The sequence below is a fragment of the Leguminivora glycinivorella genome, chromosome 23, assembly GCF_023078275.1.
Source record: "Leguminivora glycinivorella isolate SPB_JAAS2020 chromosome 23, LegGlyc_1.1, whole genome shotgun sequence".
Taxonomy (NCBI): Eukaryota; Metazoa; Arthropoda; class Insecta; order Lepidoptera; family Tortricidae; genus Leguminivora; species Leguminivora glycinivorella.
This window is the reverse complement of record NC_062993.1, coordinates 4,192,749-4,209,026: the sequence shown is the minus strand read 5'-3', so window position 1 is coordinate 4,209,026 and position 16,278 is coordinate 4,192,749. Positions and strand designations below refer to the sequence as shown.

The window sequence follows — 16,278 nt, the reverse complement described above, 5'->3', positions numbered from 1 at the left end:
TTCTATTTCTGGTCAAACCAGAGTTATTCGTGTTTTTATTTAAAAAAGTGGCTTATAACGTTTCGGAATTATGAAATTTTTCAATTTCATCCGTCAATTCTTTCTTCCCTTTTAATTTACGCTCGTTCGTCTTGAATAATGAGATATATTATGCCTCGCTAGCGATCATTATTCGTCTTTCGAGGTTCTCACTATAGAAATGAACGAGCGGTGCTTTATGATTCTACCCACTTTTTTGTAAGAAAGTTCCATGCTGCAAAAATCGTTACCGTTAATCAGTTTTCTTTTTAAACTATTCGCATTTCCGAGACTAAAGTAGGAAGTGTTATCCGCGTATTAAAAGTTTCGCGCTAGAATATAAGCGGTAACGTAGGTAAGTTGCTCCGCCTGGGACCACGTGCTCCGGGGACTACGTGCTTCGCGACCGCGGGCTGCGCGACCTGCGGGCTGCGGCGGCGGCGGCGGCGGCGGCGGCGGAGGGCGCGGTGGAGGAATACCGCGCTCCGAGGAGGTTTGAATTTCTCCGACGAATGGGTGAGCAGATTCATATTATTTTAGAAAGAACATGTTCGGTTTCCGATTCGGTGCGGAGGCCCCAAGCCACGTGTCGGCGCCGAAACTTACTGTAGCGCTGCGATAGCGCCGCTGACCGCGGCAGTGTTGTCCGCCGCGTCGGCGCCGCCGAGGTTGCGTAGAAGTTACCTCCTCGTTAACGATGGCCATCTCTGCGGTGCCGCCGAACAACGTTGTGGCCGCCGCATAGGCGCCGCGTGCGACGCTGTAAGTATGTCTGCTGCTGCCCCGACGCGAGCGCCGTGCCGTTAGTGATCAGTCGTCAATACGCAGGCTACCAGCGCGGCCACCTTCTGCCCCCGCCACAACGCCGCGAGCCTGCTGAAGCTGTCCACCAATATCGCTGGCCGCCACGCTTATGCTGGCGCCTCGATGGTGATGCAGCGCGCTCATCTGCCGTGACAACGCCGCGATCCTGCTGAAGCTGTCCACCAGTATCGCTGGCCGCCACGCTTATGCTGGCGCCTCGATGGTGATGCAGAGCGTTCGTCTGCCGTGACAACGCCGCGATCCTGCTGAAGCTGTCCACCAGTATCGCTGGCCGCCACGCTTATGCTGGCGCCTCGATGGTGATGCAGAGCGTTCGTCTGCCGTGACAACGCCGCGATCCTGCTGAAGCTGTCCACCAGTATCGCTGGCCGCCACGCTTATGCTGGCGCCTCGATGGTGATGCAGAGCGTGCGTCTGCCTTGACAACGCCGCGATCCTGCTGAAGCTGTCCACCAATATCGCTGGCCGCCACGCTTATGCTGGCGCCTCGATGGTGATGCAGAGCGTTCGTCTGCCGTGACAACGCCGCGATCCTGCTGAAGCTGTCCACCAGTATCGCTGGCCGCCACGCTTATGCTGGCGCCTCGATGGTGATGCAGAGCGTGCGTCTGCCTTGACAACGCCGCGATCCTGCTGAAGCTGTCCACCAATATCGCTGGCCGCCACGCTTATGCTGGCGCCTCGATGGTGATGCAGAGCGTTCGTCTGCCGTGACAACGCCGCGATCCTGCTGACTGTCCACCTGCTGTAGCTGTCCACCAGTATCGCTGGCCGCCACGCTTATGCTGGCGCCTCGATGGTGATGCAGAGCGTTCGTCTGCCGTGACAACGCCGCGATCCTGCTGACTGTCCACCTGCTGTAGCTGTCCACCAGTATCGCTGGCCGCCACGCTTATGCTGGCGCCTCGATGGTGATGCAGCGAGCTCATCTGCCATGACAACGCCGTGATCCTGCTGAAGCTGTCCACCAGTATTGCTGGGCGCCACGCTTATGCTGGCGCTTCAGTGGTGATGCGGAGCGTAATACTGTTAACCGCTGCACAGGCGTCGCAATCCTTCTGCTGCGTCTGCCGTGACAACGCCGCAAGCTACTTGAAGTTTTCCACCGGTGTCGACGGCCGACACGCTGATGCTGGCGCCTTGATGTCGCCTCGATCGCACGAGGTAAGATTGCAGACGCGGCGACCTTCATCGCGCCACCGAGCGCAATACTGCGGCTGCCGCGAAGGCGTCGCTAATTTTCCTGCCACGTTTGCCGTGACGACGCCGCGAACTCTGTTGATGCTGTTCACCGATGTAGCTGACTGCCACGCTGGCGCCGGTGCCTCCCGCGCTGACGGCGGCGACCTCGAGAGGGTCACTGAGCACGATACTGCGTGACGCGACAGGGCATCGAGACGCCTTTCGAGCTGACGACGGCCGTCTCAATCTCACCGCCGAACATAACAGCGTCTGCTGCAGTGACAAGCTGGTAAGATTGCTGATGTGGGCCCTTGGTGCTGCTAGCCGCCACGCTGATAACGCCCGTCGCGCCTAAGATGTCACGCTCACCGCGAACACTGTCTTCCCCTACAATGGTGCTACGACCACGACTATCCAGGCTCCGTCTGCTACGGTATCGCTGCTGACCAGGCTGATACTACCCTCCAATGTGACGCCGGGCGCCGCTATCAGCTGACATCCCGTACACTATGGTATCCACTCTTCTCTTTCCAGTTCCCGTGAAGTACGACAGTATTTACACTCTATTTTGACCAAGGACTCCTCCGTCGCCGAAGTGAGAACAGATAAATTCTAAAGATGCTACGTCCTAACGTGGTTTGGACACCCATAGTTGAACGAGGTAAGACGTCAATAACCGGACGAGGAGCCGCACTGAATAAAAAAAAAATCTCTTTCAGAATGTCCAGATCTGAATTCGAGCCAGCGTCCTGCATCCTGAGCGTGCGTCTGTTTACCGGGTGGACACCAAAACCGATCGGTAATCTGGCCGCGGGGGTTCCAAGTACACGACGATTTCCCGGAGGCTTGTGGCGCCCACTGTCCATTCGAGAGATTAACTTATTCGCCGAGCCTCTAATAAACAAATTGGGAAAAATAAACCCGCTTCGCCTTAGTGAACTTGAGATTCCAGCTCAAAGCGAAAGGGGCCAGGAACTCAGGAGGACTTCAGTAGTTATCATCTGGCTCGACTATACTGAATTAATATAGTGCTTGATTCGATCGTTGAACCTGATTTCATCAATTTCACAACTTTCGTAGTCTACAGAGGAAGGTTGCACCGCTGCAGTTTCCAGCATTACCTCGTACAGCTGCCGATAGCTGTAGGCCAATCGCCCCTGTTTTGCTTGCATCTGCAGCCCGATAAGATCTTCAATAATCGGAACATTGTACGAAGTAAAGCTCTTCCGATGGAAAATAATCTTCAACAGGCGGTGGCGCTAGCGACTGAAGTGACATGCAGCCGGATTAAGGTTCGCATAGCACTATATGCTATGCACAGTTCGGTTGTATGTTATGTTATGCTGTACGATGGCAGGATTACATCTCTTCTGTTACGAGTAACTACGACAGTAACTGCTGACTCCAACAGACTGTAGTACGAGGTCAGTATGCACCCCCTGGGAGCCAAGTAAGTGACCTTCGGTGACCTCGCCTTCTTCTGCTTCGCCCGTCATCGTACCTCTTCGTCTGCGAGAGCCCTGCATTACGTCGTACAACGGTACGTATTAAGCCTCCGCCACACATAGCGCTAACGCTACGCTATCAGCGCGCTGAATGCGCGTGCATTCCGCTCGCGTCCCGCGCGCGTTGCGCTCGCAATCAGCGCTCGTTAGTTCCCGCTAGCGCCCACTGGGCGCAACGCCAGCGTTTGTGCGGTGCACCGCCATTATTGCGCTCCGCCTACGCTCTTAAAGCGCGCATGTGTGGCGGTGTTTTAATTCACCCCTTGACCTGCTACCACGACGTGTTCAGCAACCACCAGCGATGCGACACGGACGTCTCCACCTCTCAGTCTACTCTGTCGACCTTCATTGCACGAAGTAGAAATCCGTCGCATCGGGTTTTGGATTTGGTAATGGATTACCCTAAGAGTCAATGACTGACTTGAAGAAATCGACTGATACCTCCGTCCAGTGTAGTAGCAATCGACAGCGCTCGTACTTTTCATCTTCTAGGCTAGTTTTACCGAGCGATCGGTATCCTCAAATGCCCCCACTAAAAAGAGTTCAGAGTTCAGGAGTCTCGCTTGCAACCGCGCTCGCTTGACGCGAAATAGTCTGATCGAAAATACCAGTATTGTAACAAATAGCCCTTGGGCGCGTGAGTGATGACCTTTTTCTGTGTTTGATATGGACGTAAGACGTTGGACTTTAAATAGTCATATCAAAGCTAATATTGATTTAGATAATTTTTACGAAGGGTTGACAAAAGCAGTATCAATTACGTTACCCTGCTACAGTACAGATAGTTACACTACTTTTACAGTTAATTTCCACACTCTGTGTCTGAAATTGGGTTTATAACCTGATAAAATAACGTGTCTGTTAATAATAATAGTGTATCTAAGGTTTTTGTATCTTGTTCAAGTCAGCCTCGCCTACATCTTTTTTGGTTTTGATCTGCGATGTATAATAATGTCATTTCTCTAACTATTCGCTGACTAAAGCTAAACGTCATCACGAAAATCTCTTTAGGCGTTTCTGGCACCGAGATATTCGCGGATCGAAGGCTATTTCGACTGATACATCTGTCAAATCGGTTCAACAACTGATTCACTTATTCTTCTATGCTATGCCAATAGGGCTACCAAAGGCTTGCGCGCCAGCTGACTCGCCACCAGGAGATAATAAACAGGTCTCTATAAAGACCTCGGATATACAAACGGCACAAATAATATAATAATTTTACCTTCCAATAAAATTGTTATTATTTTGCCTGGTATATCCGAGGTCTGAGTGATGCCTTCCTGGTAGGCTTAATATACCGTCGGCACTTCTCCTCAACAATGAGGGTGGCTGGTGGCGGGTCGGGGCGCGGGGAGCCTTGTGTTGCAGGTGGGGAAAAACGGGACTACCAACATCGCGGCGGTGTGACGCCGGAGCGACTTACAACGAACGATGGCGCCATCTACCGGTCCGATGCGACGTCTACGACGTACTCTATAAAGACCTCGGATATACCAGGCAAAATAATAACAATTTTATTGGAAGGTAAAATTATTATATTATAATTATGACTTATTGTATTAGCAAGCTATTTGAATAATAATCTCTTAAATTTATTCAAGCGTTATTATGCGACATTCAAAGTAGAAAAATGCGACTACAAAGCAAATGCAGTTAGGGCCACTTGCACCAACGAAAATGATGGGTTACCCCGAGGGTTTTTTTCCTGCTTTGGCTTTTACTCCCTGCCAATTTGCACAGGGTGCAATTTGCGAGGGTTAACCCACCATTTTATATGGAATTTGACAGATGACAGCCCACTAAACATCTAATTTAATTTTCCCCTCACTAGCTCGGAAACACGTGTTTTGTCCTTTAATACCAGCGGGTAAAAACGCATTTTATCCACTAGTGGGTAAAGTAATTTGACCTTGAATAAAGTCAAATTACCTGCTTTAAAATTGATAAAAGTAGGTGAATCTAGTAATAAAGATGATTTACCACCTGTGGAACTGTTGGAAGCAGTGATAAACGCATTTTTTGCGTTATAGTTTCCTCGCTATAGTGAGGGGAAAAGTTTTGTGTTACACTCGGGTGCAAATGTATTTTACTTCTCGTGTGTTAAAAAACTCGCAAGTTCAGGATTCTATTCTCGAACCACTCGCTTCGCTCGTGGTTCAACTATAGACTCCTTTCACTTGCTCGTTTTCTCGTTTTTCAATTCCACACTCGGTGTTAAAATACAACTTTGCCCCCTTGTATAACAAATAACTATTAATTTTACATTTCATTTTAAATTAATTTGTGTTATTTGTTTTATTTTAATATGGGCTCAAGGTCTGAAATAAATGATTTTTTTTTAAACCTGAGTTAAGTGGTTGGTGCAAGTGGGCCTTAATGTTGCCATGCACGCAATGAAAAACAAAGAAAACAACGAACCACCACCAATACGAGTATAAATCTTGTCACGTTTCGCTTCTCCGAGCATCTTCAGTAGATACTGGAGTCAATTCCCGATTCTCAAGCCAGCCGACTGGTATTAAATTCTTTTATTAGTATTTATAGAAGGTCAACCAATAGGCGAGACGACTAAAAAAAAAACTAATTAGTCCGACAGTTAGATTATCAAATAGTTTTAGACACGTATTTTTTCTTTTTTCTCGTACCTAAACGGAAAATAACGACGGTACAGTGCGTTGAAGTTTCGCGTGACGTCACGCCTACCTAGTAAAACCTACCTAGTAAGTAAAAGTTTTATTGTACCTACAATAAAACTTTTACTTAGAAGTGAAGTGACGTCACAAGCCCCCACTCCGGAACTTTGATGCTCTATATCTTTGTATTTTTTCATTAATTAGAAAAAGTGAAAAATATGTGTTTAATATTTTTGAACGATCTAACTGACGGACTAAACAGAATGCTATTTTTTATGTAGTCGTCATCCCTATTCTTGGCACTAAAAAAGCGGCAAATTTGAAAAGCGTAGTGGTCACTAGCCAATTGTCTTCATAAAACTCATGCCTTCCTAAACCTTGACGTTGGCAACTTGGCAGAACCATCGACGAACCATAACACTTAAAAATTGTTCGACAATGTCGGGGCGAAGGCGTAATTCCTATACCTAAACAATTTTCGCGCCATTTTGTAGTACCAACATTTGGTTCACCGTCTATATTTTTCTAGTATTGTAAATTGTACGAGTATTTGAGGACAAGCAACAAAAAGGTATAGAGAGGAATTTCGATATGTTCAGCTCCCTCCAGTTCCAAATTTTATTCCAAGAATTTCCTTCCCCTCTATATCTATGAGGTATAGTTTAACCCACGATAAGTTTTAACGATTTTCACAGCCACGCCAGTGCAGATGCTGTTTTAAACGTCAGTTTTGTTGAAATTGTGACGTTTATTAAATCTTGCAGAGGCGGGGCTATAAAAATCATTGCAGACATCGTGGGACGATTCTATAGCTCACCAAATGAAAACAAAAAGCAGAAAAACAATCTATGTATAAGTGAATTTTGGCACAGTTTTAGGTAAAGGTACGAAGAAACACATACTCAAAAGAATATAATTATGTTATCTCTTTCTAATTTTGGCGCACACACAGACATGGAAATGAATATACTTAACCCCATATTCATAAACGTTCACTAGAGTTATCGAGCCGATAAAGTTCGTTTGTCCCTTTCTATCACACCAATACGTCCTAAAGAGAACGTTTATAAATAAGGGGGATTAATATATATCCATGTGCGTGAGCTATTCAAAACACCTTCGGAGTTTAGAACGTGTCAGACAGATCTGACTACAAAATTACAAGTAAATCTGTAAGATAACCAGTGTTATTTTTACGATTTTACCAGAATACGAAGGTTTTGAAATCCCACGGGTTGCAAAATTTTGCACATCGAATAGCGTAGAAAAGTTACTGAAAGGCTAGTCCAGTTATCTATGGTCTAAGCTTTAACTTACTTCCCAGAGAGCATCTCCTGAATCTCCGCGAAGCTCTTGCCCTTGGTCTCGGGCACCAGGAACAGCGTGAAGAAGAAGGCGATAATGCAGCAGACACCGAAGATCCAGAAGGCTACGTACATGCCCAACACCTCAGAGATGGGGCCGAAGTATCTGGAACAACCATGCTTTGTTACTATGACAGTTATTGGAATAGTGAGAGCCATGAGACACCGCATGAGTAGACGGTGGTACTTTTTAACCCCCGACGCAAAAACGACGGGGTGTTTGAAAGCTGAGTTAGTCGGGAGTGTCCTTAGCCATGTTTCATGAAAATCGGTCCACTAAGCTAGGTCGCGATTGGAGTTTTTTTCAAAATTTTAATTTTGTGGTTAGGTTATTACACAGTAAGGTCTGGTGAAGCCCGGCATTCAAGCGTGCTAAGCGCGCTCTTACATGCAACAGTGCACTTGTCCCCGTAGGGTCAGACGCAGCCCGACATTGAAGATAATGCCAATGAAATATGCCATGCAAATTAAGCTTTCTACTCTTTCTAGTATTATTCTTTACAGTTTTTGTCTACATTCAACGTCTATGTAAGGAGCAGCCTTTCGAGCCAACGGCTAACCCGCCTTAGTGACCAAGAAGGACAGCGTCCAGCAGAAGGCAGTGGCTATGGGAGCTGCCTGTGCCTTCACCACAGTATAAAAAAGAGTATACTATTGTACAGTATGGCCACTCCCGCTCCCCGCTGAAAGTGCCGCCCACCCGCTCTTGGCTACCTCAGTTACCGTCTGTCAAAAACGCGACCAGTCGACCTGTCATATCTCACTCATACAAGCATGGTACGCGTTCACCTACACGAGCTTAGACTGTGTGCGTAGAAACGCGCCTCATTCATATATGTGATCGCCAGTGGCAGAGGTGTGCCTGGACCTCGATCGGGAACAGCTCGCCCATGACAGCCCACGGCAGCGGATCGCGACCCACGCAATAGGTCACTATGAAGACCACGAGCGACAGGATGGGCAGGAAACCGATGCTGGAGACCACGGGGCTATCCAACTCGTCCAGTCAGCAGGCCTTTTGTCTACATCTGTATAAACAGATCCGGTAAGTGCTGGTAACTTACCTTGTGACCAGGAAAGACAGCGTCCAGCAGAAGGCAGTGGCTATGGGAGCTGCTTGCGTTTTAACTTCGATCGGGAACAACTCGCCCATGACAGCCCACGGCAGCGGACCGAGACCCACGCAGTAGGTCACTATGAAGACCACGAGCGACAGGATGGGCAGGAAACCGATGCTGGAGACCACGGAGCTCGCCAACTCGTCCAGTCAGCAGGGCTTTTGTCTACATCTGTATAAACAGATCCGGTAAGTGCTGGTAACCTACCTAGTGACCAGGAAGGACAGCGTCCAGCAGAAAGCAGTGGCTATGGGAGCTGCTTGTGCTTTGACTTCGATCGGGAATAGCTCTCCCATCACCGCCCAAGGCAGCGGGCCGAGACCCACGCAATAGGTCACTATGAAGACCACGAGCGACAGGATGGGCAGGAATCCGATGCTGGATACCACGGGGCTATCCAGCTCATCCAGGAGGAAGAACATGCCGAGAAGGACCTGGAAACACAAAGGTTGTTGAAAAACTGAACAACAGAAATATTCAATATTTAGCAGAGCAGCTGGGTTCCTCTTTTTTTTTCATTCATCTCTGTAGCCTCTCGGAAAGGAGTCTTAGTTATCACATCATTGCAACTGTGTCAATATTTGGGAAAAGAAACCGGAATGCATTGCATTCTGTCTCAATTGAAAAAAACTTTTACTGGGCGATTTAAAAGGAGTGTCTTCCAATGGAGGGTGCTCGGGTTTCTCTTATAAGGTGTGTCCAGAATTTAAAAGGATTAGCAATGACATGATGTTGCATGCCATCCTCTTAAGGCTGTCCCCTAATAGATGCATGCCACGGTGACCACTTGTCGTTGGGCGCGCTATATGCTTTGCCGCCAACTTGGAAGAAAAGCAAAAAACTTACCAGACCAATAGTAGTACCACAGGCCGAGAACAAGAGTAGCATGCGTCGCCCCAGCCGGTCCACGACGAATGGCGTCACGAAGGAAGCGCCCACCTGCACAAACATGGCAATATATAATAGTCCTCATCGGTTTCGACGACGGTGACCTCAGCAAATTATGTATTATTTTTATTTTGCCTGTTATTATGAGCCCAAAGAAACAATAACATAATTATTACATAAAGCCCAGAACTGTAACTTTAGGCTTAGCTGATCTTGGAACAAGATTATAGGTTAAGGGTGTGTTGGATATAATATAACTACCTAATCAAGATTGTTTAAATATATCCGAAATTGACGATCTTCTTGTAAAAATTACCTTCGCGTTTTCGATTATAACAGGTTGTCATATTAAAAATATGTAAGATACTGTTTTACTGTGAATACAAGCTAGAATGAACTTGTAGAAGAGAATGTCGTTGATATCGCAGAAAAATAAAACCAAGAAGTAAAGGTGCTTGATCTATGTACCAATACAATCTTGCATAGCTCCAATAATGATGATGACAACAAAAGAGTCAAACATAATAGCTTTGATACCACAGAACAATCAAACCATAAAATTTTTATCATACGCTATGAATTTTCTTGAAATAATACAAACCTGTACAGCTCCAATAATAATAGTAGCAATAGACGAATCAAGACCAGATCCGGCAGCCTCAAAGATGTTGGTCATGTAGAAAAGAACTGCGTTGATACCGCAGAACTGCTGGAAGAACACCAGCGCGCAAGAGATGTAGAACGCCTTGAAGTTGCTGCCACGGAACACGTCCATGATCTGAAAGCAGTTTTAGAAAACGATGAAACTTCAAGATTCAAATTTACTTCGGAAATGTCATCAAGGATTGGTCGGTGAAAATCTCAACATCACACAGTTTAACGTGAACATAGAAGTTCGCAATTGTAGGCACCTTTCTCTGTCTTTGTAAGTAATTACGCCTTAATTGGAGTAAAACAGAAAGATGTTGGCAATTTATTTTGGTGTTCGCTTACCCTATTTATAAATTCTCTCGAAGATGTTTGATGGGATTTTCCCCTTTTAGTGTGGGCATCATTCAAAAAGTACTTAAGTTTCTAATGGGTTGGCAACGCGCATGTGACACTCCTTGAGTTGCAGGCGTCCATAGGTTACGGTGATCGCTTTCCATCAGGCGGACCGTATGCTTGTTTGCCACCGACGTAGTATAAAAAAAAAAATACGTGAACTAGCCAACAATCGATTGGTTGTATCTGCCATGTGTGAGGAAAGGGTAAAACATAACTAAACTAATTCAAGTCCGTAAGTTTTTATGGAATTAGGGGGTACCTATTTAGGATGCTGTCAATTCGCGCTGTCTTTTTGCAGGAAATACATTTTTCCATGTTGTAAAATGCAGCAGAACCTACCGTAGCAGTCTTGGCCATGGCGGCAGCCACATCGCTGGCCATTACGTCCAGTTCAGCCTCCACGCCGGACCGGGATTGCCCACGGATCTTCATCAAGCATTCGGCAGCAGATTCTCGGTCGTCTGCAAATATTGAGGGTCATTCCAGGATATGCGTACAATGTATAGACGGTCAGCCAAATCTTAGCACTAAAAAAGGTGCGATATTAAAATATAAAGTTGCAACCGTTGTAACATATTAACTTTAAAAGAGGGAAAATTTGGCAAATGGCCATGCTTTTCATCATCATCATTATCATCATATGGCACTTTTATCACCCACTACTGAGCATAGGCCTCTCTTCTAGTACGCCACTTGTCCCGGTCCTGGGCTAGTCTCATCCAATTGTGACCCGCAACCTTCCGGATACCGTCCACCCAATGCTTCTCTAAATGAGTAAGCAATTACTCACTCTTCGACAAATAGTACATGGGTGTCTCAGGCATGAAGAAGAAGAGCAAATCAAAGACTGCCACGAAGGCGACACCGACGTACGCGACGGCGCTGTACGAGATGTAAGGGCCGATTCCGTAGACCAGGAGGAATCCGATCGTGATGAACGCTTGCAGGAATGAGCCGAGGGCACCTCTGCTGTCGTCCTGGAATAAACATATTGCACTATTAACCACAGCATAAGTATCAAAACAAAAATTCTGCAGACCGTCCGCGGATACTTTACTATCCAAAGGATAGAAAAGCTTAAAACAATAGCACTAATTTATTCATCATCATATCAGCCATTGATCGCTGACTGCTGAGCAATGGTCTTTCTACGATTGCGGTAGGTACTTATCTCGGTCCTGGGTGCGTAGCCGAATGGCACTAACGCTCACGAAATGCTCACGAAACGAAACGCTAGTAGATATCTATCTCTATCGCTCGTGCATTCGGCTACGCACGCTGGGCCATTCTCACCGCTATAAGAATTTAATGAAGAAAGGGATAACACGACCAAACTGCCACCGTAGCGATCTCAGCGCAGTACATAGGCGAGACGGTATAAACATTAGACAGCCACCCACACCCCACGTGAACCGACCGGCGTATAAGAAAGGGGCATAAGTAGCGGCTGTTAAGGATCCAGCCTTAGAAAGAGATCGAGCAATCAAGAGAGAGATAAAACGATTAAACTGGTCTTACCGTGGCAATCTCAGCGCAATACATAGGCGACACGGTAAACAGCCATCCTACGCCGACACCCCATATGAAGCGACCGGCGTACAGGAAAGGGACAGAGGTAGCGGCGGCTATTAGGATCCATCCAGCGAAAAGAGGGATGGAAGATCCGATCAGACTCCATTTGCGACCGATTCGGGACGCTGTGGGACCTCCGAGGAATGGGCCTGGAAACAAAAATATCAACATTAGATAGATTAACATAGATATATTAACATTAGGTTGATAGATTATATTAGAGAGCGTTCTTGATGGGTCGACTGGCTGGTGGCCGTCCGGCGGGACAACCCAGATGTCGCTGGGAGGACAGTGTGGCGGCGGATCTGCGTCGGCTTCAAGTCAGTGACTGGCAAGAGGCTGCGCAGGATCGGGACAGGCGGCGATCTCTCGTTTCGGAGGCCAAGATTCATTTTAGATCACTGAGACAAAGTAGTTAACAATAGATGCCCGCGCCGGGTTAAAGATTTCACCACCACTTTTCCTCCTCCAATTTGACACCAATGTTTGAATGAATGAATGAATGATTTATTGCGTATATGTTAATTCAGGTTACAATAGCAGGTACAGGTGCATATTATAAAACAGTTCCACTGAACAATACCTTTACAGGTGTATACGCTAACATAACTTACACTAATAAAATAAAAATAAAAGAATACAAGAATTACAAAATGTCATGGCATGTCAAAATATATGGTAATGTAAATTATAACGTATTAAAATAATTAAAATGAAATTGTAAATAATTATGTGTTTTCAGCATCCATATATTCTTTTAAACTATAAAAACATTTGTCTATAAGCCAATCATGAACTGAATTTTTAAATGTATACAAGTCAAAAGTCTTAAATCTATCGGGTAATTTATTATAAATATCAATGCACATCATAAAGTTATTTTTAGAAGTTAATGCCAGTCTTACATAGGGTTTGTACAATTTGTGCTTTTTTTTACTTAAATTTAAATTTGACCGTTTTTCGCCTCCGAAAGACGGTCAAATTTAAATTTAAGTTAGTTTATTTAAAAAAAGGTTTTTGAACACTTGGTCAACAATTGCAATAACAACGTGAGTTTGAGGAAAACAACCTGACATATTTTTTTTCCTTCTTTCATAAACGTAATCGTTGCACGCGTTGGTAGTCTTAGGAAAATTATGTTATTATTGTATATTATATAGATAAGATATTTCTATACCTACTCACATAGCGCTAGCCAGTTTAACAATCATATGTGACGTTATCTGGGTAAAGGACCTTATTGCCGATGGCGCTTTCGGCGTTATGAGCGATGTTCCGCGAGACGTAAGCGCCACCAATAATAAGGTCCCTTTACCCTGATAACGTTACATATTAAGACAGCAATTCAATAACAAATAATATTCGGCAGAATTAGATAACAAAACATATAAACAACCGTCCTTTACCTATACTTACCTGAGCCAGGAACCAAGAGTACAATCGTTGACACACTGGCCAACGATACGTGGCTCTGTCACACCCATACAGAAAAGGGATGGAGTGAGAGAGAGATAGAGAGAGAAATGCTACGGAGGGCGATTGTAATATTGGTTGCGAACCCTGATACTTATATTACGAAACATCCACTCAACACGTGCTTTAAACTGCCTATACGCTGATATGCAATCGGAATTCTCCAAAATCCAAATGATATCAGACGAATCGAAATTTGATTATGTTATGAAAATACTGATTGAACGGTAGAGATATTTAATTTCAATTTATTTATTTATTGTATATTTACGTTTAGATAACAATACTTTACGTTATGACAAATATTGAAATTGACATCAAAAACCATACTTCATATAAAGTCAGGAAGTGGAGAATTAGTTAGATTACCAGGATATTGGTCAGATTTCCCGTCTAGTGTGAGGGTGGACTCGATCCATGCATATTGGTCCGTGTGGTGACGGGTTAAGAATTTCACCACCCCCTTTCTTCCCGTGGGTGTCGTAGAAGGCGACTGTGGGATATGGGGTAAATTGTGGCGTAGGCGAGAGGCTGGCAACCTGTCACTGCAATGTCACAGTTTCGTTTTCTTTAAACCCCTTATTTGCCAAGAGTGGCACTGAAACTTGAGTAGTTTCATGTGCTCTGCCTAACCCTTCATGGGACACAGGCGTGATTATATGTATGTATGTATGTATGTATTGGTCAAATTCAAACCCAGTTCCCCAACTGACAGAATTAAACCAAACCAAGCATCTTCTCCAAAGGTGATAGGGGCAGGGAGGATGGACAGGATCTTGGCCAGATTCTGAACTCACCAAATATCCGAGCCCCTAGTGTCCAAATAGAACCGATCCAAGCTTCTTCGCCAGAGGTGATGGGGGCACATGTGGGAATCAGTCAGATTGTCAGGATGTCGGTCAGATTAGTTAAAGTTCCTTACCCAATATAGCCCCTAGTGTTAGAATAGAACCGATCCAAGCTTCTTCGCCAGAGGTTACGTAGTCAGGTAGGGGGGAACCCGTTAGATTACTACCTTCACCTAATACAGCCCCAAATGAGGATGGAACCGATCATGCAGGGGAGAATCTACCAGAGTCAAAGGATGTTAGTCATATTAATTACTTACCCAGTATAGCTTCTTCTCCAGAGGTGATGGGAGCAGGTTGGGGGGAATCCGTCAGATTGTCAGGATGTCGGTCAAATTAGTTATAGTTACTTACCCAGTATAGCCCCAAGTGTGAGAATAGAACCGATCCAAGCTTCTTCTCCAGAGGTGATGGGGGCAGGTAGGGGGGAATCCGTCAGGTTGGCGTCCTTCAGCTTGATGTTAACGGGAGACGTCCAACCCATGGAGTAGCCTGTTGAGGCTATCGCTATGTTAGCTGTGGAAGAAAGAAATATAAATTACAAAAATGTAGTAAGTACAAGTCATCATCATCCTCCTTGCGTTATCCCGGCATTTGCCACGGCTCATGGGAGTCTGGGGTTCGCTTTGACAACTAATCCCAAGATTTGGCGTAGGAACTAGTTTTACGAAAGCGAGTGCCATCTGACCTTCCACCCCGAAGGGTAACTGGACTTTATTGAGAATTTAGTCCGGTTTCCTCACGATTTTCCTTCACCGATAGTCACTAGCTTTTTTAGTCGTAATAACTGAAAAAAAGTGTCCTATATGATTATTTCTTATTGTGTTACCATTTTCCACATAGTTCGTATGAAGTAACTAAAGAGGAAAGTAACAAAAGTGTATGGAATTTCTGGGACACTATTGAGATAGAATGTTGTCGTGATTCTCAGTAGGACTGACCTAAAACTTACTAAAAATATCAAAATAAAAAAATGGTAAAAAAATAAACCTTCAAATATTATGTGTGTGGTTTCATACAGATAGTAGAACAATGATAGTGCGAATTCGGCTACTTATTATATTTTTGGAAGCGTTTATCGGTATCAATATGAACTTAGGTCAAGTTTAACAAGTAACCAGTGTGAAATAAAACAAAATGTTATCGTATATTATTCAATTACGTATCATCTAATGAGTAAATTATTAATAAACATTTTATACTGTATTTATATTAGAATTCGGTTTTGCTAGCAGAATTCGAGAAATTAATTTGAATAAGTAAATTTATTTCTACTAATTGTTAATATTACTCGAAAAAAATGTGGCTGATGATAGAGTCCATGATGCTGAGCAAGATCCACTAGGTTTCCCAAAATGTCCTAGGTTGATTGTATGAAACTTTCCTTTTTTGTTACCGAAAATGTATAGAAATCGGGCCAACTCTATTGTAGCACTTGCCAATGAGTCTTTAAGACGAAGTTCGGCCTGGCCAGAGTGGCCAGCCATATTAGAGCCCAAAGGCGTAATCCATAGTTACTGAGGTCACCGTCACCGAAATCGGTGAGGAGGACTATATATGCTCTTTTTTTTTAAGGTTTGAAGGTCGTAATATTCGTAATGGCTCAGAAAAACCCTGTATACTATAGGTGTTTAACTCAAATCGCAAAGAGTAGCGACACTAGCGATAAATAGCCATTACAGGCCCACAGCTACGGTGAATGTGTTGACATTGCCGGCCACCGCTCGCCGTTTAACGAGGCCCAACCCTCACGTTTACGTAAACTACGGTAAGTAACACCAACGCAGGTATGAACTTGTGAC

At 45.0% G+C, this 16,278-nt stretch overlaps 1 protein-coding gene across 2 annotated transcripts in view; it reads right to left on the bottom strand.

Moving 5' to 3' along the window:
- Positions 1-16,278, bottom strand: part of LOC125238252 (facilitated trehalose transporter Tret1-like) — an 88,878-nt gene that overhangs the window by 1,527 nt on the left and 71,073 nt on the right. The window contains exons 3-11 of one of the 2 annotated variants that reach the window (XM_048145527.1): positions 14,831-14,992; positions 12,102-12,304; positions 11,374-11,560; positions 10,923-11,044; positions 10,138-10,314; positions 9,495-9,587; positions 9,045-9,082; positions 8,595-8,783; positions 7,484-7,636 (exon numbers count right to left, since the gene is read on the bottom strand). In XM_048145527.1, coding sequence (XP_048001484.1) covers positions 7,484-7,636; positions 8,595-8,783; positions 9,045-9,082; positions 9,495-9,587; positions 10,138-10,314; positions 10,923-11,044; positions 11,374-11,560; positions 12,102-12,304; positions 14,831-14,992 — 1,324 coding nt within the window. Of the gene's footprint in view, positions 1-7,483; positions 7,637-8,594; positions 8,784-8,855; positions 9,083-9,494; positions 9,588-10,137; positions 10,315-10,922; positions 11,045-11,373; positions 11,561-12,101; positions 12,305-14,830; positions 14,993-16,278 lie in introns of both variants that reach the window. The other variant, XM_048145526.1, reaches the window with a different exon arrangement.